At 35.7% G+C, this 24384-nt stretch overlaps 1 protein-coding gene and 1 pseudogene across 3 annotated transcripts in view; one reads left to right on the top strand and one right to left on the bottom strand.

The window, feature by feature from the left end:
• The window catches only part of FZD3 (frizzled class receptor 3), a 74457-nt gene extending 52153 nt beyond the window's left edge, over positions 1-22304 (bottom strand). Inside the window, exons 1-3 of one of the 3 annotated variants that reach the window (XM_064368753.1) lie at positions 22286-22304; positions 21724-21769; positions 18810-19338 (exon numbers count right to left, since the gene is read on the bottom strand). In XM_064368753.1, coding sequence (XP_064224823.1) covers positions 18810-18998 — 189 coding nt within the window. In that variant the 5' untranslated portion in view covers positions 18999-19338; positions 21724-21769; positions 22286-22304. Of the gene's footprint in view, positions 1-2393; positions 2493-18809; positions 19339-20970; positions 21157-21723; positions 21770-22285 lie in introns of those variants that run through there. The other 2 variants (XM_012435336.3, XM_012435337.2) reach the window with 2 other exon arrangements.
• On the top strand, positions 3945-11688 carry LOC105705284 (E3 ubiquitin-protein ligase RING2-like; annotated as a pseudogene).
• Positions 22305-24384: the final 2080 nt, after the last annotated feature.

Raw genomic sequence — 24384 nt, 5'->3', positions numbered from 1 at the left:
CTATTATAAGTCAAAGGTGCATATCATAATTTTTAGGGTAAACAATAGAAGAACGCACAACTAACTAACAAAGTAACAGAGAGGGAAACAAATAATAAAAAGAAGAAGGCAAGATAAGAGAGAAAAAAGAATGCAAAATAGTTTGAAAAAATTAAAATCAAATAGTAAGATTGTAGATATAAACCCAAGCAGATAAATGAAAATTTTAAAAAACACCAACAGAAAATTATAAAAAGTTATTCCATTTCTAAGAGCATCAAAAAGAATAAATACTTAGGAATATATTTATCCAATGTCATGTAAGACAGAAAACTATAAAATACTGTTGGTGGAAACTGAAGACCTAAATAAACAGAAAGACATCCTGTGTTCATGGTTTGGACAATGTCGTTCAGATGGCAGTACTGCCAAAAGAGACCTACAGATTCAGTGTAATCCCTTCGAAAATCCCAATGGCCTTTTGTTATTGCAGAAATGGAAAAGCTGGTCCTAAAATTTATATGGAATTAAAAGAGACTCTGAATAGCCAAAACAATCTTGAAAAAGAACCAATTGGAGTACTCATATTTTCCAATTTCAAAACTTATCACAAAGCTATTATAGGAATCAAAAGTGTGTACTAGGTAAGGATAGACATATAGCTTAACGGGATAGAATTAGGAATCTAGAATTAAACCATCACATGTATGGCCAATTCATTTTCAAAAAAGATGCCAAGACTGTTCAATAGGAAAAAAGTCTCTTCAACAAAAGATACTGGAACAAGAGAAAAATCCACATGCAAAAGCATAACGTTAGACTCTTACATTATATACAAAAATCAACTCTAAATTTATCGAAGGTCTAAGTATAAAAGCATAATCTATAAAACTCATAGAAGAAAACATAGGGGCAAATCTCCAAGATCTTGGATTTAGCAATGGTTTCTTAGATATGACACCAAAAGCACAAGCTCAAAAGATAAAAATAGGTAGACTGGACTTCATCAAAAATAAAAGCTTCTATGTATTGAAGGACACTATCAGGAGAGTGAATGGACAACCCACAGAATGGAAGAAAATATGTGATGTTCAAGCAAAAATTTGTACATGAATGTTTACAAGAAAGCAGCATTATTCCTAATAGCCAAGAAGAGCAAAATAAACCAAAAGCAAGCAAAATAATAAAAAGAAGAAGTCAATGAAATTGAAAACAGAAAAGCAATAGAGAAAAATCATTCAAACCAAGAGCTTTCTTTAAAAATAAAATTGCTAAGTCTTTAGAAAAGCTGATTTTAAAAAAGGAAAAACACAAGTTACCAATATCAAGAATGAAAGAGGATGCCACCAGAGGTTCCAAAGACATTAAAAACACAGTTTTTGCACAAATAACTCTATGCACATAAACTACATAACTTAGATGAAATGGCCTAATTCCGCAAAAGCCACAAACGACCAAACTCACCCAATTTGATATTGATAACTTCAACAGTCCCAGAACTATTAAAGAAATTGAATTTGTAGTTAAAAACCTCACAAAAAAGAAATGTCCAGGTCAGACAGCGTCATTGATGAATTCTAACCAAACTTTAAAGAATTACACCAATTGGTATTACAAGAATCTCTTCCAGAAAACAGAGGAAACACATCCCAACTAATTCTCTGATGTAAGGATTACTTAATATTAAAACCAGAAAAAGATAGCACAAAAGAAGAAAAACTACAGACAATATCCCTCATGAAAATAAATGTAAAAATCCTTAACAAATTGTGGCAAATCAACATAAGAAATATATTAAAAGAATTACATACCACAACCTAGTAGGGTTTATTCTAGAAATTCAAGCTGGTTCAATATTCAAAAGTCAATGTAATCTACCAAAAAACAGGCTAATAAAGAAAAATCATATGATCATACCAAATAATGTAGAAAAGGCCTTCATAAGTTTAAAAGTGTTCAGCAAACTAGAAATAGAGGGTAACTTTTTCAACTTGATAAAGAGTAGCTACAAAAAAACCATATGGTTAACTTCATACATAATGGTGAAACACTGGATGCTTACCCTAGGACTGTAAACAAGGCAAGGACACCAGCTCTCATCACCCTTACTCAACACAGTACTGGAATCCTACAAGTGCAATAAAGCAAGGAGGTGTGTGTGTTGGGTGGGGGGAAGGCACCTATTTTTGGAAGAAAGAAATAAAAAAACCAATCTCAAAAGATAATATACCATATGATTTCACGTCGCTATGGTTTGGATGTGTCCCCCAAAAAGCATGTTTGAAACATAATCACCCTAACAGTAGTTAGAGGTGGGATTTTTTTAGAGGTGATTAGGCCACAAAGTCTTTGCCCTTATGAATGGATTAATGCTGTTATCACAGGACTGAGTTTGTTATATTGCTCTCTCTTACATTCTTGCCCTTCCACCTTCTGCCATGGGTTGAAACGGCAAAGACTTCGTCAGAGGCCAGCACCTTGATCTTGGACTTCCTAGCCTTCATAACTGTGAAGAAATAAATTTCTGTTCTTTATAAATTACCTGGTTTATGGTATTCTGTGATAGCAGCACAAAATGGACTAAGACACATGTATATAACATTCCCAAAATGACAAAATTATAGAGATAGAGAGCAGATTAGTGGTTGCCTGGCATTAGGAAAGGGGAAGAGGGCAAGAGGAAGCACAAGAGTCTTCCTCAGAGGTGACAAAACAGTATCTTGACTATAATCATAAAAGAATCTATACATGTAATAAAAACTACAGACTGTACACATAAACACACTCACACATAAAACTACACATATATACATGAGTACAAGTAAAAACTGGTGAAAAATAAGGCCTGTAGACTGAACCAATGTTAATTTCCTGATATTAATACTGCATTACAGCTATAGAACATACTAAGATTGGGGAGGAGGGAACAGGTAAAGAATACACAGAATCTCTGTATTATTTTTGTAATTTTCCATGAGTCTCTATTTTAAAATTTAAAAGTTAAAAAAGTATTACATTTACATGCCAATATATGTACATACATCATGCATACATGCACATGTATGTCTCAGACTTGCTTTGTACTTACCAATACATAAAATACCAAACAACCAGATATATTATTATATTAACATATTAATAAAACCTCCATGTATGAGCCCCATTAGGAATTACAAAATTGATTTGAATGACTCTTTTGTGCTTCTTCCGCTTACTAGCTATAAGTACCTGTATCTCAGCTAGCATTTACTGACATTTAACTATAGTCCAAGTGTTACAGTAGGTAGCTAGTCAGACATGAGCAGGGCAGTAGAGGGCCCACACCCCCCACCACCACAACTAGGAATGTCAGGCAACCATCAGGTGATGGTCAGGGGTTGTTAAACTGCGTCGCTAAAATTGGTTTCAGCTGGCACCAGGAAAAGGCAGTCTTTCAACACATCAGAAAAACCTGGCCAGCCGCAGTGGCTCATGCCTATAATCCCAGCACTTTGGGAGGCCAAGGCAGGTGGATCATCTGAGGTTGGGAGTTCGAGACCAGCCTGACCAACATGGAGAAAATCAGTCTTTACTAAAAATAAAAAATTAGCCAAGTATGGTGGTACGTGCCTGTAATCCCAGCTACTTGGGAGGCTGAGGCAGGAGAATCGCTTGAACCTGGGAGGTGGAGGTTGCAGTGAGCCGAGATCACGCCACTGCATACACTCCAGCTTGGGCAACAAGAGTGAAACTCCATCTCAGAAAAAAAAAAAAAAAAAAGGAAAACCTGAAATTGGTGATCAGCAGCTTCCTGCTGTTAAGATCTCAGGAGATGAGGGAGTGGGCTCAAACACGCACACTAAGAGGCAAAATAGCAGCGTTTTACCAGTATAAGTGTTTAAAAGTGTTCAGCAAACTAGAAATAGAAATGACCTTCCTCGAGGAATGCTAGACTGACTGGTAAGGGAAGAATGTGTCAAGTGAGCATGCGTACAACTCCAGTAAACACAATGTTCATGCAGCCCCCTCCCAAGAGCTAGCAGGCTACTGTGTATGCGGACAGCCCATCCCAAAGGAAGACTCAGGGAGAAGATCCAGAAGTATGCCAACATATAAAACCCTAAGTCAAATCAAACCGTGCACTTGATCTCTCAAGTCACCCACTTGGCCCTTTTCCAAGTGTACTTTACTTCCTTTCATTCCTGCCCTAAAGCTTGTTAATGAACTTTCACTTCTCCTCTAAAATTTGCCTCAGTCTCCCACTCTCCTGATCCCTTCAGTCAAATTCTTTCTTCTGAGGAGGTAAGAAGTGAGGCTGCTGCAGACCCATATGGATTTGCTGCCACCGGTAATGCACTTTGGTGCTGTGTGACTTGGATACATTCTAGTGCTGATACAAGCACTGTTCAAAAAGCCTTACACACATTATCTCATTTAACCTTTATAACAATCCTATTATTATTAAATCATTTTACAACACATGTGAAGAAAATCAGATATAGAAAACTAAGTACCTTTACCAAGATCACACAAGAACAAAGACAGACGCAGGATTAAGTCAAATCTTGGCATTCTTATCCAGAGCCCTAGCACTTAACAAATTTGTTGTACTTAATCTAAGTTTGTTTCCTCTTCTGTAAAATGGTCTTAATAATCCATAAGTAAAAATATATAGTTAGCATACAGAACACAATAAATAAATGATAGCTTGAAAGGGATTGAGGAACAGGTGCAAGTTAATAGAGCTGTAGCAGGCCTACTTGGTGGGCATAAGGAGAAGCCTTGCTAAATTCCCTGTTCTCAATGCCAAGTGAGACAGTTTTTAAAATGGGAATTAAGTTTTTAAAAAGCAAAACAAAACACAGATGAATCTCAAAATCATTATGCTGAGTGAAAGAAATCACACATAAAAAAGTAGATACTGCATGATTCTATTTATATAAAACTCTAGAAAATGCAAACTAATCCATAATGAAAGAAAGCAGATCAGTGTTGCTTGGAGCAGGCAGCACAGAGCAGGGTGACTACAAAGCAGCACAAGAAAGCTTTTGAGGTGATGGAAATGCTCTGTATCTTGACTGTGGTGATGGTTTCACAGGATCTGTCAAAACTCATCTAACTAAATACTTTACATGAGGGCAGTTCACTGTATTCACATTATATCTCAATAAAGCTGTTACATAAAAACAAATACAAATATAAATATTTTTCAACTAAGCAAATTGCCCTGATTTTAACCTTAACAATTTTTGACTTCAGCAAAATCAAAATTAAATGAGGTAGGCTAAACACTAAAAATCTGAGAACAAAAGTATAACATAAGAAATACTATTAAAGTTCTATGAAGTATAGGAAAGGAACTTTAGCTAACTGAATTTTAAAAGATTTTTATTGAGTACTTCCCTAAACCATAATACTTTTGTTCACTAACTCAAGACCAGGGTATAGGAAGTTTACAAACTGGAAAGTAACTTTCTAAAATTAAATTTCTGGTTTCTACAACAAAGGTGCACTACAGGGAACCTTCCATTCTTTGTTCAAATTCAAATCAACCAAGCCTCTGTGCTACCATTCTCTTTCTTCTTTCAAATTTCCATTCCTGTTACCATAGGAACCTGCTAGCTGACAAGCCTTCAAGCATAGCAACAGCCCAAGCTTAGTAAGGATGTGCAGAGAGGACCCAGTCAAAGGCCAAAATTTGACTCATGAGAATCAGAATTCCAACCTTTGTCACTCTACAAAGGGTCTGGTAACCATAGAAACTGTACCCTATAGGGTTTGGGAGTATTATGATTAAATTCACTAAATATAAAACCAAATGTGGAATGGTCTTGAAAATTTAAAAATGGCTATTTCAGATCCCTTAGAATGAGAAATTATTCAAAAATAACTTTTTAGAATAATTGTAAGTGACTAAAAATGAGATCTTTAAAAAATCTTTCTGTAACAATAAAATGCCTCATGGGAAAACGTCCAAACTTTAAGAATTATTTTGTATTTTAAAAAAACAACTCTAGGTTTGCAAAAACACCTTTAATCCCAAAGATTTATTTTCTTATTCAAATTTAATTTTTAAAAATGTTTTGTGATAGCATATTAAATGCCTTCCAATACTCTTTCAGTGAGTTGGTTTGCAGAAATCTGTCATTATCACAGAAGTATATTTATTTTTATAAGTCAAAGCAGAATTCCCAGAGAAGTCCATCGACTTTCCTTTAGGAAGTAAACTTTTAATATTTCCAATATCATGGACAGTTTTGAAATAAGTCTCAAAAGACACAGCTTTACAAACCAAATTCCAACACATTTAATAATTTAAAACAAATCACTTTATAGTAATTTGTCACACAAGAAAATCAATTAAAAATTTCAGAAGCTGCTATTTTTTGTCCTAAAGTCAGAAACGACTATATGTAATTATCTACTCCTTGTATGTGCCTTTTTCAATTTAGAAGCTTCTTAATTCCTGGCTAGTTTCTCCTCACACCAGGCTTCTCAGGCTACTTTGCTAGATGTTTATTTAGGAAAAACCACCTTATTAATATTAACCTCAAAAAGTAATAAGGAAAGTAAATCTGTTTGATAATGCATGTATTCTAAAGATTAATATCATGAATTCTAAGAATAAATATTAAGTTTCATTTTCTAAAAAGCCTATCCACAAAATGTTAATAATTATTGTTATATGGGCGTACATTATACTAGTCTCTTAAAATAAAAACAAGAACAACAGTAAAAAAATCTGTCTTTCAAGGTTCATTCAAATACCATCTGCAATTTGAAGCCTTCCATGATTCCTTCCGCATACAACCACTCTCTCTTTGAATCCCCTTAGCACTCTGCTTTGTTGAGGTATTTACCAAGTTCTTTCTTATATTGTATTTATCAAATCAAAATATATTTAATAAATACTAAATCTCAGACCCTGCACCAGGAACTGAACAAAAAAGGACAGTTGAAATTTTTTTAAATAAAACTTTATTGGTTTTACTATTTTAAAAGTATAATGTGTTCCTTACAGACAAACCAGAAAATACAAACAAAAATGAAGAACACAGAAAACACAAAGAAACTGTACTAATTCAGGAACAACCACTGTTGGTCCTGGTGAAAATCCCACTAGATCACTCACTCTGAATGAACATGCACATATGTTTTTCACCCAAACCAGGATGATACCATATTACTGTTTTGCTATCTACCTTACTTTCTTTTTTCAAACTAACAATGGATCAAGTAAAACAGAATTGTGATAAGCAAAGATGGAGAATATTTATGCAGAAGAAACACGAAAGGCCTAGAGATGAGAAAGTTGTGTTGCTTTAATTCTTAATTATACCACTTAAAAGTACAAACACGTAACGTTGAAGGATCAAGTCACTTTGACACCCCGTCCCCCAGCAAAAAAAAGAAAAAGAAAAAAAGATAAGTAAAATACTAGCATTCAAAAGTATGTGGTAATCTTGGTACTAGAATTACCATCACTATCCCCACCAACCAGAGAACTATTTATAACCCTAGGAGATTAAGAGCTTAGGTATAGCACTAAAGCCATAATCATGACTACTGCCACCTCTAAGGGATTTATGGTTTATAAAGTTCATGAATTCAAATACGTATTTAGCAGGTACTATGTGTGAGGTTCTGTGTCAGGTACTGGGCATACAAAGATGAGTAAAGACAAGCTCTACTTTCAAGGGGTTTAAATTCTAGTAGAAGGAATAAAAATGTAACCAATTCCAACATAATAATATACACACAAAAATAGAGGTAAATATAAAACACACTGGTGAGTATGGAGGAGAGAGTCACTAACTTCTAGGCATCCCAGGTTTCACAAGGAAATAACATCCACCCCAGGCCTTGAAAATTAAGATATTTATTACCAAAGGGGATACTGTAAAAGCCTTGCAGGCAGAGATAGAATTTACAGACTTAACAGACTAAAGGAATGCTAAATTCTGTTTCACTGTGATGAAGAGCGCTTCTGAAGAGTAATGAGGTTAGGAAAATAAGTAGAAGCCAATTTGTGAATGTCTATTTTGCTTTGGATTTGATCCTCTGGACAAGGACTGGCACTGATATTTTATTTTATTTTGAGATGGAATCCCACTCTGTTATCCAGACTGGAGTGATGGTGCAATCTCGGCTCACTCCACCTCCCGGGTTCAAGGAATTCTCCTGCCTCAGCCTACCAAGTAACTGAGACTACAGGTGCACACCACCATGCTCGGTCTTTTTTTTTGAGATGGAGTCTCGCTCTATCGCCAGGCTGGAGTGCAGTAGAGGTGCGTGCCACCATGCTCATCAGCTTTTTTCTTTTTAATTTTTTTTGAGAGTTTCACTCTTGTTGCCCAGGCTGGAGTGCAGTAGCACCATCTCCACTCACTGCAACCTCCACCTCCCAGGTTCAAGTGATTGTCTTGCCTCAGTCTCCCAAGTAGCTGGGACTACAGGCACGTGCCACCATGCCCAGCTAATTTTTGTATTTTTAATGGAGACAGGGTTTCATCATGTTGGCCAGGATGGTCTCAATCTCCTTACCTCATGATCCGCCCACTGTGGCCTCCCAAAGTGCTGGGATTACAGACAGGAGCCACCTCGCACAGCCAATTTTTGTATTTTTAGTAGAGACATGGTTTCACCATGTTGGTCAGACTGGTCGCAAACTCCTGACCTCAGGTGATCCCGCCACCTCAGACTCCTCAAGTGTTGGGATTACAGGCATGAACCAACGCGCCCAGCTGGCACTGTTATTTTATTTATTTATTTATTTTTAGACAGAGTCTTGCTATGTCGCCCAGGCTGGAATGCAGTTGCATGATCTCAGCTCAATGCAACCTCCACCTCCAGGGTTCAAGCAATTCTGTCTCAGCTTCCTGAGTAGCTGGACTACAGGCGCCCGACACCACACTCAGCTAATTTTTGTATTTTTAGTAGAGAGAGGTTTCACCACATTGGTCAGACTGCTCTCGAACTGCTGACCTCAGGTGATCCACTCGCCTTGGCCTCCAAGTGCTAGGATTACAGGTGTGAGCCACCACACCACCACACCCGGCCCACTGTTATCTTAAAAAGTAATTTTCACATATCTCGTTTGATCCTTATAATCAATTCCATTCTAATAAGGGCACATGGATGTTATATTGTTATTGTTGCACAGCTGATAAGTAGCAAAACTTGGACTTGAACTGTTTTGTTTCTGAATTTTATACTCTTGACAGTATTAAGAACCATCACGTATCAATCATTACGAAGGTGTTTCTGTCTCTGTAAAATAGGTGATGAAAATCATTGAAAACACCACTTCCCACCTAGCAGATTGGTTTAAAACAAACATTAAAGGAAAGTTGCCAGGAATTTTTTATTTAAAGAAACAAACAAACAAACATGACTACACATTATTTTGGTAAAACTGTGAAGAAACAGATACTCTCACACATTATTAGTGGAAATGTAAAATGCTACAACCCCTATGGAGAGGTCTAGCAATATCAAGGAAAATAACACACACATTTGTATTTCTAGAAATCTATCCTAAAAATACACTAGTCTAAATGTGAAAATACACGTGCAACATTTTAACAGCAAAAGACAGAAAACACAATTGTTTCCTGTGTCCATCAACAGGGACTGAATGAATAACATTGTATATCCAACCCAATGGTGTAAAATTTGGCTATAAAAAAATAAGGATCATGTCATACTCATGAAGACAGCTATTATAAAAAACAAAACAAAACAAAATACCTAGTGTTAGCCAAGATGTGGAGAAATCAGAACCTTGTGTATTACTGGTAGAAATGTAAAATGGTGCCACCATATGGAAAACACTTTGATAGTTCCTCAAAAAATTAACTATGGAATTAACATATGACCCAATAATTCCACTTCTGACTACAAACCCCAAATAATTTAAAGCAGGAACTCAGATTGTATATTTATAGCAACACTATTTGTATTACCTTAAAGGAAAAAACAACCCAAGTGTCCACTGATGGATAAACGGATAAGCAAAGCATGTTATATATCTAAAATGGAATGCTATTCAGCCTTAAAAAAGGAAGAAAATTCTGACATATGATGCATTGATGAACCCTGAGGACGCTACGTTAAATGAAATAAGCCAGGTGCAAAAGGGCAAATACTGTGTGATTCCACTTATACCAAATACCTAGAGTGGTCAACTTCATAGGCAAAGAAAGTAAAATGGTAGTTGCCAGGGATTAGGGAGAAGAAAAAATGGGTACTGATTTGTTGTTTAACGAGTATAGATTTTCAGTTTTGGAAGAAGAGAAAACTTCAGAGATACAATTGTAATTATGTTACATAACTGTATTACGTATATTTTACCACAAATTTTTAAAATTCTAAAAATGAGGAATATCTATAAATGTTACTATGAAATATCCAAGGTACATTAAGTGAAGAGAAAAAAAGCAATGTAGGGAAAACAAACAGTATAACTATATCAAAAAAGATAAACTATATTTAGATATATAAATATTTTATATGTGTTATATTTAAGGTTTTTAAAGGGAAAGATAAAAACTTTTTTAAGGTGCGGCGATGCCGGCGGCCACGGCGGCTGATACTTGAGTCTCGCTCCGGCCGCGGCCAGCGGAGCCCCTGCCTGGGGCAGGAGCCGCAGTGTCTCAGGCTGTGCAGACAAACGGAACTCAATCATTAAGCAAAACATGGGAACTCAGTTTATATGAATTACAACGAACACCTCAGGAGGCAATAACAGATGGCTTAGAAATTGTGGTTTCACCTCGAAGTCTGCACAGTGAATTAATGTGCCCAATTTGTTTGGATATGTTGAAGAACACCATGACCACAAAGGAGTGTTTGCATCGTTTTTGTGCAGACTGTATCATCACAGCCCTTAGAAGTGGCAACAAGGAATGTCCTACCTGTCGGAAAAAACTAGTTTCCAAAAGATCACTAAGGCCAGACCCAAACTTTGATGCACTCATCAGCAAAATTTATCCAAGTCATGATGAGTATGAAGCTCATAGAGAGAGTATTAGCCAGGATCAACAAGCACAATAATCAGCAAGCACTCAGTCACAGCATTGAGGAAGGAGTGAAGATACAGGCCATGAACAGACTGCAGCGAAGCAAGAAACAACAGATTGAAAATGGTAGTGGAGCAGAAGATAATGGTGACAGTTCACAATGTAGTAATGCCTCCACACATAGCAATCAGGAAGCAGGCCCTAGTAACAAACGGTCCAAAACATCTGATGATTCTGGGCTTGAGCTTGATAATAACAATGCAGCAGTGGCAATTGATCCAGTAATGGATGGTGCTAGTGAAACAATTAGTATTCAGGCCTCATCCCACACTTACGGAAAAAGATGACAGTGCACAGACAAGATACATAAAGACTTGAGGTAACGCCACTGTTGATCACTTATCCAAGTATCTGGCTGTGAGGTTAGCTTTAGAAGAACTTCGAAGCAAAGGTGAATCAAACCAGATGAACCTTGATGCAGCCAGTGAGAAGCAGTATGCCATTTATATAGCAAGAGGCAGTGGCCAGTTCACTGTATTGAATGGCTCTTTTTCTTTGGAATTGTTCCATGAGAAATACTGGAAAGTGAACAAACCTATGGAACTTTACTATGCACCTACAAAGGAGCACAAATGAGCTTTTAAAAACCAATTCTGAGACTGAATATTTTATAGCCTATTTCTTTAATATTAAAGATGTGCTGGCATTACTTTTACGGACAGATCTTGGATATGTTGTTCAGTTTCCTTTCTGAGCCAGACTTGTTTACACTATTTAGATCTTTTCTCCTTAATTTAAGATTTCCTTTTCGGCTAGGATTGCATTTATTCAGTACTTTTTTCTTTCCTTTAAAAATATATCTAAAGTTTCATGTGGTTTTTCTCCCCCCACAAAGTGTGGTTCCACTTGGAGCACCTTTTTGACCCAGGAATATTTCATAGTTTCTGAATTCTTAAAGATTCAGTTGGCTGTCCTTTTCCCACTTCCCTCAAAAGATTTTTAGTCCTATAGAATGTTAAATATTATGTATTCTGACTTTTCCCCCCCCGGAGTCTTGTATATTTATAGTTTTCTATACAAATTGTAATATCTTCATGAAGACCCAAGGCTCAAATTTACTGTCCTTAAAAAAAATTCTCATAGGATTATTCTTTTCATGGTATTTTCTTCCACAATATATCATTTTAAAAAGAAGTCCTTTACAAACTTAGTGTTCATTATCATGCAGTGTTATTCTTTTCCATTCTTTTTCCCTGTAATTTTGGAATTTCTGGTCCTGGAAAGAATGAAACAAAAATCTTAAGTTCTATGAGAACTTGGTTCATTAACAGACTTTGCTGAAGAAAGAAAAATTAAATTGGTAGTAAAATAATAGTTTTCAAGTGTATATTTGAGAGTGCTTTCTTTGTATTAGTTCTGCTGTCACTTCATTTCCTTTTTTATATGTGATGTTTTCCCCCATTAAAATACCAGAGATAATGGAAAAAAAAAAACTTTTTTAAAAATGGCTACCTTTAGGTGGAAGGAAAATATAAGATAGAGGTGAAAGAGGAATAGAAACTAGACTTCTCTGAATGTACCTTGAAGTATCATTATAAAATAAATTTAAATTAAAAAATTTAAAAAGTCATTCCTCAAAATCAAAATAAAACATTAAGAACCTAACAGTGTACTGTGTTTAACCACATGAAGAAAAAATATTTCAGTGACTTAAAACACAATAGTTTGATTGTACATCCTTGCTGATAGACATCCCTAGAGGACAAAAAGAAGTATAAAGAAATTTTAAACTGCTTGCTGTAATCATATTGTTAGTAATAATATCACTAAAATTATTCTGAAACCACATATGTGTATAATAAACTTGAGGATAAGAAAATAGAGAAAAATGAATTTAAAGATACTAAATAAAATCCCTGGCCAGGCACAGTGGTTCAGATCTGTAATCCCAGCACTTTGGGAGGCCAAGGCAGGTGGACTGCTTGAGACCAAAAGTTTGAGACCAGACTGGGCAACATGGTGAAACCCTGTCTCTAAAAACAAACAAACATACAAACAAAAAAACACAAAAATTAGCCAGGCATGGTGGAATGCACCTGTAGTCCCAGCTACTCAGGAGGCTGAGGTAGGAGGATTAATTGAGCCCAGGAGATTAGGACTATAGTGAGCTGTGATCGTGCTACTACACTCTAACCTGGGTAACAGAGCAAGACCCTGTCTCAAAAACAAAACAGCATCCTGCAATATTACTTGAATTGCAAATATCAGCATAAACTCATGATGGACTTCCTCTTAAAAAAAAAAAAGTATTCCCTAGCTCTGTTCATGAAAAGGCCTAAAAATGATTTAATATCAATATACTTAGCACGCAGATAGTGGTCTCTAAGTATCATTTCCAAATGAAGAAACCAGTGCTTCCTAGAGAAATTGATGATTCAGGGTCTGATGTAGAATTTTATGAAGTGGGCTTGAATCACACCAGAAAGAAAAGAAACTATTAAACACCAGTAGGGTGGTGTCAAAAACACTAAGGAGAGTCAGGCACAGTGGCTCATGCCTGTAATCCCAGTGCTTTGGGAAGCAAAGGCAGGAGGATAGCTTGAAGCCAAGAGTTCAAGACCAGCTGGGGCAACATGGTGAGACTCTGTCTCTACAAAAAAAAGTTCTTTAAAATTAGCGAGGCACGATGGCATGTACCTGTAGCCCCTGCTTTGGAGACTGAGGTAGGGGGATTGTTTGAGCCTAGGAGCTTGAGGCTACAGTGAGCTATGACTGCTCCACTGCACTCCAGCCTGGATGGCAGAGCAAGATCTTGTCTCAAAAGCAAAACACTCAGGAGCTACCACGCAGAGGCTCCCACTACCAAAGATGGAGCATTTTGAGCATCAATAAGAATAACTGTGATAGATTTAAAACATCAAATATGTTAAAAAAAAAATCCTTGAGTTCACAATGAAACTTAAACCAAAAAAAAACCCTCATTGGTCACTTTTGATGGATGCTTGGGAATCAACTCATTATTCTAAAAACTAATAAAGGGGAACAAGCAAGCACTTATCCTCTCTTTCTTATATAAACTGTACAGGAAAGTAATCCAATAGTCGATGAGAAGTTTCCAAATATTCCAGCTAAGAAATGAAGAAAGCTTCAATTACCTGCCACGGGGAAAAAAAAAAAAATGAAGAAAGGGTGACAATTAGAATATCACCATTTTGCAAACCCCTCACAAAATTATTGGTCTAGGAAATCATCAATGTCTGCGAACATTTATAAAAAGAGTAACAACTTAGTATTATGTGCTCCTGGCAGGAGTATGTTAGCTAAATATGAAGTATTCCTTCCAAAACAACAATAAAAAACCAAACTAGTGTCTAATCAAGTTTCTACAGTGCCTGTTTACAAAAATAAATGAGACAGAGATATGGTAAACAACATTATAGGGATGCAATCAGCAAAATAAAGACTATGAGAAACTCTGTAAGACCAATATATTACAGGGAAAAAGGGGAACAAGAAAGGAAAACCTACAAATTGAAACAGATTTAAGAGACATATCAACTGGATGCATGTATGAATCCTGATTAGAAAAAGCCAATATGAAAAAAAATTATGAAATATGCAACAGTAATTTGAACATTAATTTGATACTTGACACTGATAAAGGAATAAAGGTATTGTGTTCCATGGACACAGGGAGGGGAGCACTATACACTGGGGTCTGTTGGGGGAAAATAGGGGAGGGACAGTGCGGGGTGGGGAGTTGGGGAGAGATAACATGGAGAGAAATGCCAGATATAGGTGAAGGGGAGGAAGGCAGCAAATCACACTGCCACGTGTGTACCTATGCAACAATCTTGCATGTTCATCACATGTACCCCAAAACCTAAAATGCAATTAAAAAAAAAAAAGGTATTGTGTTTACATATTTTGAAAGATACCTTACTTTTCAGAGATATATACCAAAATATTTATGGATGAAATTTTGATATTTGGGATTTGCTTCAAAGTGACCCAGAAGGGTGTGCAGTCATAATGAAACAAGACTAGCTATGAGCTGGTAACGTTTAAGGCTGAACGCTGGACACATGGCATTTCATTATATTACTCTATTTATATTTGTATATACTGAAAATTTCTGTAATAAAGTTTTTTAGTAAAAAGCTCAAATTTGCGTTTGGATAACTGGGAGGCTGGTTCAAACATACTTTGTTCTTAATGAACCATAAAAGATACAGGATGTTCAGGCTTTTAGGCTCTGTGTTCCTACTAGGATTTATTCCACTCCCAGCTTCCCATGCTCCCATTATAAGAAAACATTAAATCATAAAAAATCTTTAATGAGAATGACAAATGAAAATAGGAAATTGAGGCAAACACAAACCATCCCAGTAGTTTTTCCTCTGATTATCCTATAGAGAGGCCTACTTTCCTATATATATGGCGGGGAGGGGAATGGCAAGCAATCAACCTCCCAAAGAGATTAGACTGCTCCTTCCACATACGAACTGCAATTTAAAAACAGAGTGACTGGCAACAAAGAATAATGATCTGTATTCACACAGCACTTTAACTTTTCAAAGTTCTTTAACATAAATGCCACTTATCTCACTTGATCTTAACAATAACCCTGTAAAATGGCAAGAGAAAAATTTACTTCCTATTGGAAATCAACACAAAGAGGTCTCAAAACTAGTTAGTGACAGAATACAAGTCTCCTATCCCTATTCTAGTGCTTCTTAAACTAATCTGTTCCCATCGTAGCCAATATGTTTAATTATTCAGTATGGGGAAAAGTCTGCCCAAATCTTTTATAAACATTAGAGTCATAAATACCTGATAATAGGTGGTTCAGTAAAGACTGCTACTGACATTTGTTGATTATTGCTCTATGCTGAACAGTTCTCAAAAATTTACTTAGCAATTTGGACAGCTCAAAATGGTTTTTAAGGCTCAGAAATGAAAATTTTTTTCCTATCAAAAGCTACTCATTTACAGGTAAAAGAGAGAATATCAAGTTAACAACTTAGAAAAATTTAGCGTGTGTTTGTATATTGATGTGCATGTTTTAGAAGACAGAGATAAAGAAATAAACATATTAGCAAGGATCTTCTTTTCTAACTTAATGGATTGACACTTATCCATTTAAACTTATCCAATCTCAATATTAAGTACAGAGTAGGAACCCTGTAGACACAATATAAGAACATCCAACTTGTTGACTGTGAATAATTAAATTTAAAATAACCCAGATTCTGCCCTTTCTCCTATTCGTGGTTACTCTAGGTTACTGCCAATATGCCATCGTGTTCCAGGAACTCATTTTAACTCACAAAACAGTAAAGGAATGGACTTAGACCAGGCGCAGTTGCTCACACCTATAAGCCCAGCACTTTGGGAGGCCCAAGTGGGTGGATCGTTTGAGCCCAGGAGTTTGAGACCAGCCTGGGCAACATGGCAAAACCTTGTCTCTACAAAAAATACAAAAAACTTAGCCAAGGGTGGTGGCACATACCTGCAGTCCCAGCTACTTGGGAGGCTGAGGCAGGAGGATCACCTGAGCCTGGGAGGTTGAGGATGTGGTGAGCTGTGATTGCACCATAGCACTCCAGTGTGGGCCACAGAGACCATGTCTCAAAAAAAAGCACAAAGAAACAAAAAAGGAATGGACTCTAGGCAGGCTTAAAGCCTGGGGCCTGCTGAAAGATGTTACACCTAGGAAACTCTTTGAATTCATCCAGTCTCACAGCAAACACCCAAGAATGTGTTGGGTTTGCTCCAATTACTTGTGCCTGCTAAGCTGGTTCCTAGATCAGCAGAGGGATGGAGGTGGAGGGTGTCACCAACAGCACTGAGCAGGCTGTATTGTCTGCTGAGTTTCCGTGTCATTTGCTACTAAACAAACATTACATTCTCAAACTGTGCTTGATTATTCCTTCTGTCAGTGGCATCACTGTCCTGACAGGACAACCATGCAATATGCAACTATTCCCAACATTACTTCAAGTCATTACAGCCTTCTCTTAGAAACTATTACTCACTTAGGTGCTCTCCCTAGAATGTCTGAAATTCAAACAGAGGCAACTCACTTGTCACTAAAATATCTAGACTTGGGTATATTGGAGAAGGCAGAGAGAGCCTATCATGTTATCACCATGAATGAATGTCCCATGAACCTACAATGAGGGATGCAAATTCACTGGAGCAAATACATGGTACTTCTTTACTTCCCTTTAGATGATTTAGAAATGGAATCTGGAATAGAATTAACATTTGTGAATTACCTATTGTGTACAATCACTGTGCTAGCTACTTTATAAATCTCTCATTTAATCCTAACAGCCCTTCAGGTACATCATTATACTGCCTTTTCACAAATGAAGAAAACAAAGATCAAGAGTGCTAAGTAACTTGTCCAAAGTCTTAAACCTTATTACATGGCAGAACCAAAATTTGAACCCAAGTCAGGACAAACATCTTTATGATCTGCTTCTTATTAACCTATTTGCTTTCCAAAGGAGTTATGATTTAAAATGATACCAGAAATAAAAATGTTTCTAATTCAATTTTCTGTGAGAAATCAATAGCTTTAATCCACAGCAAAGACTACCATGCTTGGAACAAACTTACTGTATTAAACCAATACCCATTTTTATATATCCTAATCCAATAGTCTATACCAAATCTCTTCTCTTCAACCACTTAGACCTCATGTATTCAGAGGAAAAGCAAAAAATGTTTTGTTCAACCTCTACAGCATTTTCAAATACATGGAATACATAAGACGCCCTCCTTACTTCAAAATCTATGAATAATAATCTTACAAATTTTCTCAGACTTAGAGTAGTCTCCCTCAAAATGACGAACCTTTCGGTTTTACTATAAAGTGAAGAATTCCAAAACATGTAGGCTTCCATTTGCTGAAAGCACTACAGAAATAAGATTAAAGACTAATGTATCAAACATTCCCTCTAAATTATATTATGTAGCCACGTTAATATGAGAATATGAATAAATGATAAAAGCTATCACTTATAGAGTACTTACTATGTGCCAAGCACTATACATGTATTTTCACTTTGTGCCTTACAGAGCCTCTAAGTTACAAGCAAAGAAAACTATGCTTGTAAGAGAAAGTTGATATAACTTGGCCAAAGTATACAGCTAGAAAGTGGCAGAGGTAGAATTCAAACCCAGGTTGGTCTAACTCAAAGCCTATGCTATTATTACCACTGGTTACTGCCTCCTAGTTCTTTTTTTTTTTTTTTTTTTTTTGCTGCCTCCTAGTTCTTATCTGGTATACATACTCCTGTCCTCAATTCTAAAACCATTAGACATATACACACTTATTTAAACCTATTATTAACCATATCAATTAAAGTGTTCATAGTTTCTAAATTTGAAATGGTTTCTAAACTAAAATCATCTAAAAATGCTGAAGAATTACCATTAAAAAAATTAAGGCAGCAAACTTTCATAAAATTCTGCGACATCAAGAACAGATAACTCATACTGACAAACACTTTTCCACTGCTTGGGAGATATTCTTAAAATTAAAACTTCTTAATGGCTATTAATGTCTCATTTTCTGATGTTTTAAATTTCTTTATAAAAGTATATAATGTCTAAAATATAAGAGTAACATTCACCAAACATGAATTCTTCAATCTATTAGAGTCTGAAGCAAAACATATAAAATTTTAAATGTATAAGATATAATTTAAAATAGCATGTTATTTTCCTGTTGTTTATCAAACATACTCATTAGATTGGTTGACGGGCCAACGCAAGAGTCACTTACTAAGATACATCAAATAATAGATTAAGTCTTACCTCCATTGCTAAAGCTGCTGTCTGTTGGTCATAATGATTCAGAAGATTAGGCATGAAGGTAGTATTATAAGGCAAATCTTGGCACATCCTCAAGGTAATAGGTTCACAAGAAAACAAACTGTGCCCACCTATATGCCCCACGAATATAGTCAAGGGCCAAAAAGAGAAGACGATCCAACTCACAGCCATCCTTCCTGGATCTGAACGAGATTCGGATGATCAGGCCTACTCAATATGTATTTTAGATATTTATACACCTGCAGGTCTCAGCTTGAAGGTACTTCTTCTATATCTTACTTAAGTTCTTCAAACAGTTAAACACTTCGCACTGTCAGAGGTTTGTTAGCTTGGTCTCACAAAAGGCGTTTGTTTTTGGTTTCACAATATGGGAAAATGACATCATCTTGTCTCTTCTTTTCATTTTATTACATGGGGCACATTTGGCCAACATATCAAGTTGATCAACCACATTCCCAAACCACAGATTCCATCTTAGAAGAAGAGCTATTTCTTCCTTCGACTGAAATATCTGAAAAGTATTATTTTAAAAATGAGAGACATTAGTCATTTCCCCTCAAAGTATTATAGACTTGACATTAAAAATCTTTGATGAGAGATATTACACTGACCTAACAGTTAATGATATGTGGGTACTTTATAGACATAGTTTTTCTACTTTATCATTTATGCTATAGCTGAAATGATCCTTAAATAGCATTTAAATACAAATTTAATTTTCTTCCCTCAGTTCCTTCTATAATACATGGTTTAACTTTTCATCTATGGTGACAATTTTTCAATGGCCACAATATATAATTGATCCATTTTGAAAAATTCTTATGCGATTGTCTTAAATTTTATTTAAATGATATATATTATGCTTATAACCTAAATTATCGAACTTAAAATTGTATGTTTTAATCTTTATTAGTATATTTTTGCATTAACTGATGTGGCAGAAGACATCCATGAAAGTGGTCTAAAAAGTAAGTCAAAAGATACAGATTCAAGCCTCTTTCTAGCTGTGTGAACGTAAACATACAACTTAAGTTCTGTGCACCCAGAATTTTTCTTCTTGAAAATGATTCCAATACCACCTTGCTCACAGGGATAATATGAGTGAATCATAAGATAATGCATGCAAAAATACTTTATAAATGGTAACTCAGTATTAAACATTAGACATTTTAATCACTGAATTAGTTTATACAAATGCTACCTCTATCAACCTGAACTGACATATAGAAGGTTCGAAAATATTAGGAGATTTTCACAATATTACCTTTTTTTTAAGATAATACAAAAATTTAGTCACGTAGATGTAGCACTACACTTAGAAATATTTCATCAACAAATGGTCATTACACACAGCCATGCTGCACAGAGAAGAGAAATCATCCCTAAAAAGTCACAGCAGAAATAGGAATAATTCCCAGTTATCATTTCCAAGGAGCTTTAGAATTTCTAACTTGTATGTACTTTCCAGGGGCAAAAATACATGTGATTCTCATTTGGAGCTGAGAGGGTGTGGGTGGAATGGAAGGCAGGTCTGGTATGAAAAAAACCATATTCTAAGCTATCACATTTTTATTTGGTTTAGTAATGATGTTAACTTTGCTTTTATTTCATTTTGTTTCATATACACTGAATAGTCTTACGTTTGTTGTGGTAAGCCTAGGTTGGGAAAAGATAAAAAATTCAGGTTCAGAAATTCTCAAAGATCCAGATGAATAGGACAACTCAAATACTAGCACCCATAATAACTTAGACATGAGACCTGGAATTGCTTTGACTTAAGCAGGGAAAGAAACCGTCCTTTGCACATTATCAATGATTGGGACCTCTATGTCCCAAGCTTCAGTTACCAGGTAGAAAACTATTGGGAGAAAGTAAAACAGTGGCAGAATCTTCCCCATTTCTCCCTTTAGTAGATGGTCTTGACTAACAGAAGGGAAAAAGAAGTCTGTGGTCCCTAGAATTAGGAAATGAGGTTAAAAGCAAACCCTGCTCAAGAAGCCTTAAAGCTCCCCTTACGTTCTGTATCAGAAATTTCTGAAACAGCTTCTTGGTCTGCCATATTTTTTTTCTCCCCACAAATGTTGAGGTCTCTCTATAGAAAACTGATATTAACCACAGTTAAAAACATACTTATCTTAATTACCATGCAGCACAGTAACAATTATGCATATCATTAAATATGTCAAATAACTGTTGAAAGTTTTATTTGATTGTAGCATTAAAATATCCATGTAAGTTCGGTCTTTGTAGTTTATTGCTTATGTAGCATGTTCATTTGCTTGCAACTAAAAAAATTAAAGGGAACATTACTCCCTGTTGAATATGTATACAGTAACACCAAGAATTTCAAAAATTTCATTTAGACTAATCTATTTTTCAAACAGGTATGGGTTTCAAATCAATGGTGCAAAGAAGACTACACATAGAACCTGAGGAAGAAACTGACCAATATCTCATTGAGCTTTCAAAACTAGCTGAAATGTCCCCTTACACTTCTGCCTATTTCATCTATTTTACCTGGTTTCCTCTTGATTATTCCTTTTGCCTTACTTGCAAGTAAAGTATCCTACCTTCTTATAAAAGTGCTTCCTTATGTACCATGACATTCAAATTACAATGTACCAAGATGCTTTTGTAAAATCTACTGTTAAGCTGTGAAAGGACAATAACCTTGATATAGCAAGATTGTAGTTTATGATTATTCAAAGAAGGGAAAAAACAACAGTGGAATGCAGTGAGACAAAAAGAAAACAGGCAAACCACAGGTGTTATTTAAAGAATTTTCATTTCTCCCAAAATAGCAGTTCTCTAATCTTAAAGTGTAGCAGATTCATGGATTCCCCCACAGGTCTAAGAAATCTGAATCTTGGAGAATGAAACACATTCTAATGATTACCTCAGGTTACAAGTGCTCCATGAGTCAGGTCTTGAGAAATGCTATCCTAGAACAAAATAATTAAAAAGAATAAAGGTATAGTTTATGTAATTATAAATATAAAATACATTTTAAAAATAAAAGCAGATAAAGGATAACATTTTAATAAAAAAAAAGGACATAAATTTACAAAAGAAATACAAATAGCCAAGAAACATATGAAAAGATATTCAAATTCACTAATAATAAAAAATGTAAATGTGAGATAAGATTTTTGCCAATCAGATAGGAAAAACAATAATGATAGAACACAGTATAGGGTGGGGATATGGGGTAAAGAACACCTTCAACATTTCAACATTTTCAAATGCTATTAGTAAATTAGTTGGTACTTTAAAATAAAAAGTAGCAGGCCAGGCACGGTGGCTCAAATCTGTAATCCCAGGACTTCGGGAGGCCGAGGAGGGTGGATCATGAGATCAAGAGATCGAGACCATCCTGAGCAACATGGTGAAACCCCATCTCTACTAAAAATACAAAAAAATTAGCTGGCATGGTGGCATGCGCCTGTAGTCCCAGCTACCTGGGAGGCTGAGGCAGGAGAACTGCTTGAACCCAGGAGGCGGAGGTTGCAGTGAGCCGAGATCATGTCCCTGCACTCCAGTCTGGCACCTGGCAACAGAGTGAGATTCTGTCTCAAAAAAAAAAAAAAAAAAAGTAGCTACTTATATCAAAAATCATTAAAATGTACACAATTTCATCTAGTAAATCTATCTTATAACTAAGTAAACACATATGTACACATGATGCACAACCAAAATATTAGTGTCGCATTGTCTGTAACAATTAAAAAAAAAAAAAACTAAAAGTTGGAAACAACCTAAAAGTCTACCAATAAGAAATTGGTTAAATTAATTACGGTACAACCACACGATAGAATATTATAGTTACTAAAAATGATGAGCATAAACCTGTATTTGTTCATATGGTAAGACAGTAACAATAAATAGAAAAAAAATTAAAAAGAAAGCAGTTCACAAAACAGTATATGTATATAGCTCCCATTTTGTCAGAAAAAATATGTATATGTAATAAAGTAAAACTATTTTGATTGCTTAAAAATAAAATAATAGATGCTTTATGGGAGATTATGAAAAAACCTGTAGTACATTATTTTGTGTATGAAGTGATTAACTCTGCTAAATCTATAAAAGTATGCTGACTAGCTGACGAGAATAAAAACTAGCAAAATGACTGGTTTATTGACTAATAATTAAGCAACAAGCCGAGGAATACACTACTGTTCTACTGTACCTAGTAAAAAAAAGCAAATCAGTGATGATCAATTTAGTAAGAGTCAAAATCTGATTTTCAATACTAAAAAAAGTCAGATAACCAATCAACTGAATCAAATGGTAAACACAATTTAAAAACTTCTGATAAACATTCCTGGCTGGGCACAGTGGCTCACACCTGTAATCCAAGCATTTTGGGAGGCCAAAGCAGGCAGAGCACTTGAGGCCAGGAGTTTGAGATCAGCCTGGCCAACATAGCAAAAACCCATATCTATTAAAAATACAAAAATTAGCTGGGCATGGTGGCATGTGCCTGTAGTCCCAGCTACTCAGGAGGCTGGGGCTCCAGAATCACTTGAATGTGGGAGGCGAAGGTTTACAGTGAGTGGAGAATGCACTACTGCACTCCAGCCTGGGTGACAGAGTGAGACCCTGTCTCAAAAAAATAAAATAAATAAAATTAAAAAATTTAAACTTTTGATAAACATTCCAAATAATATGTCTCCAATAACATAATGAATTATCTGCTTCTAATCACGATCAACTGAGTATGTCATTTTTCCTAAGGTAAGGTCATCCATAGAAAAGTAAGGTGAAGTTCCAGACTTGCAGGACACAGCAAAGATTTTGGACCCAAAGACATCCTACCAAAACATAGCGAGTCATTAAATAAAGGTTAACGGTTGTTTTGGACATTCTTATTGATATTCGCATATTTTTTATTATAAGAAACTGCAGCATATCAACTGGGGAAAAAAAGGGACCTACTAGATTAACAGAATTGGAGTAAGCAGCTTCAGGGGCCAGGGCCCTGTAAAAAATAAATGCTATGCAAGAGTTGCTCATGCCCTTTGTGTGGGAAAAGAGACACATTCACTTCTCCATAGAGCAACATAGACTATCTGGAAAACTGATTTCAGACTAAGTTACTTGGTTAACACTCCATCAGAAAACAAAAAGGATCACATACTTTAAAGCTTACACATTTCTATTTTTATTAATGTGTAACAACAGGAATTTTATATTTCCCAATCATTATTTATCAGGTTTCCTTTAAGGACAAAAAGTAAAAGTCCTTAAAATAAAATCAACTAAGTATTTGTCCTGAAAGACAGCAATAAAGGGAAGAGATTCCAATCTTGGAAGACTGTCTTCCCTGGCTGGCTGCAAAATCAGACCCAAAGAACTCAGTGGGAAACTCAGGAGGTGGTAACTGTGAAGTGGAAAGCAGGCTGAATCCCAGAAGAAAGGATGATGAGAAAAGTGGGCCCCAAGGGCTTGTCAAAGGGGTTCTACAACAAAGGATTATGTTCAGCAACTCTATTTCAATTCACACTTTCTTTAAGGAAAGGATCCATTTCATTGTTCTGCTGAGATTTCATTTTCT

The sequence above is a fragment of the Aotus nancymaae genome, unplaced genomic scaffold (genome assembly GCF_030222135.1).
Source record: "Aotus nancymaae isolate 86718 unplaced genomic scaffold, 86718_ANA_hifiasm-v0.15.2.pri h1tg000079l, whole genome shotgun sequence".
Lineage (NCBI taxonomy): Eukaryota > Metazoa > Chordata > Mammalia > Primates > Aotidae > Aotus > Aotus nancymaae.
Note: the sequence above shows the minus strand (reverse complement) of the source record. Positions and strands in the feature narration are given on the sequence as shown.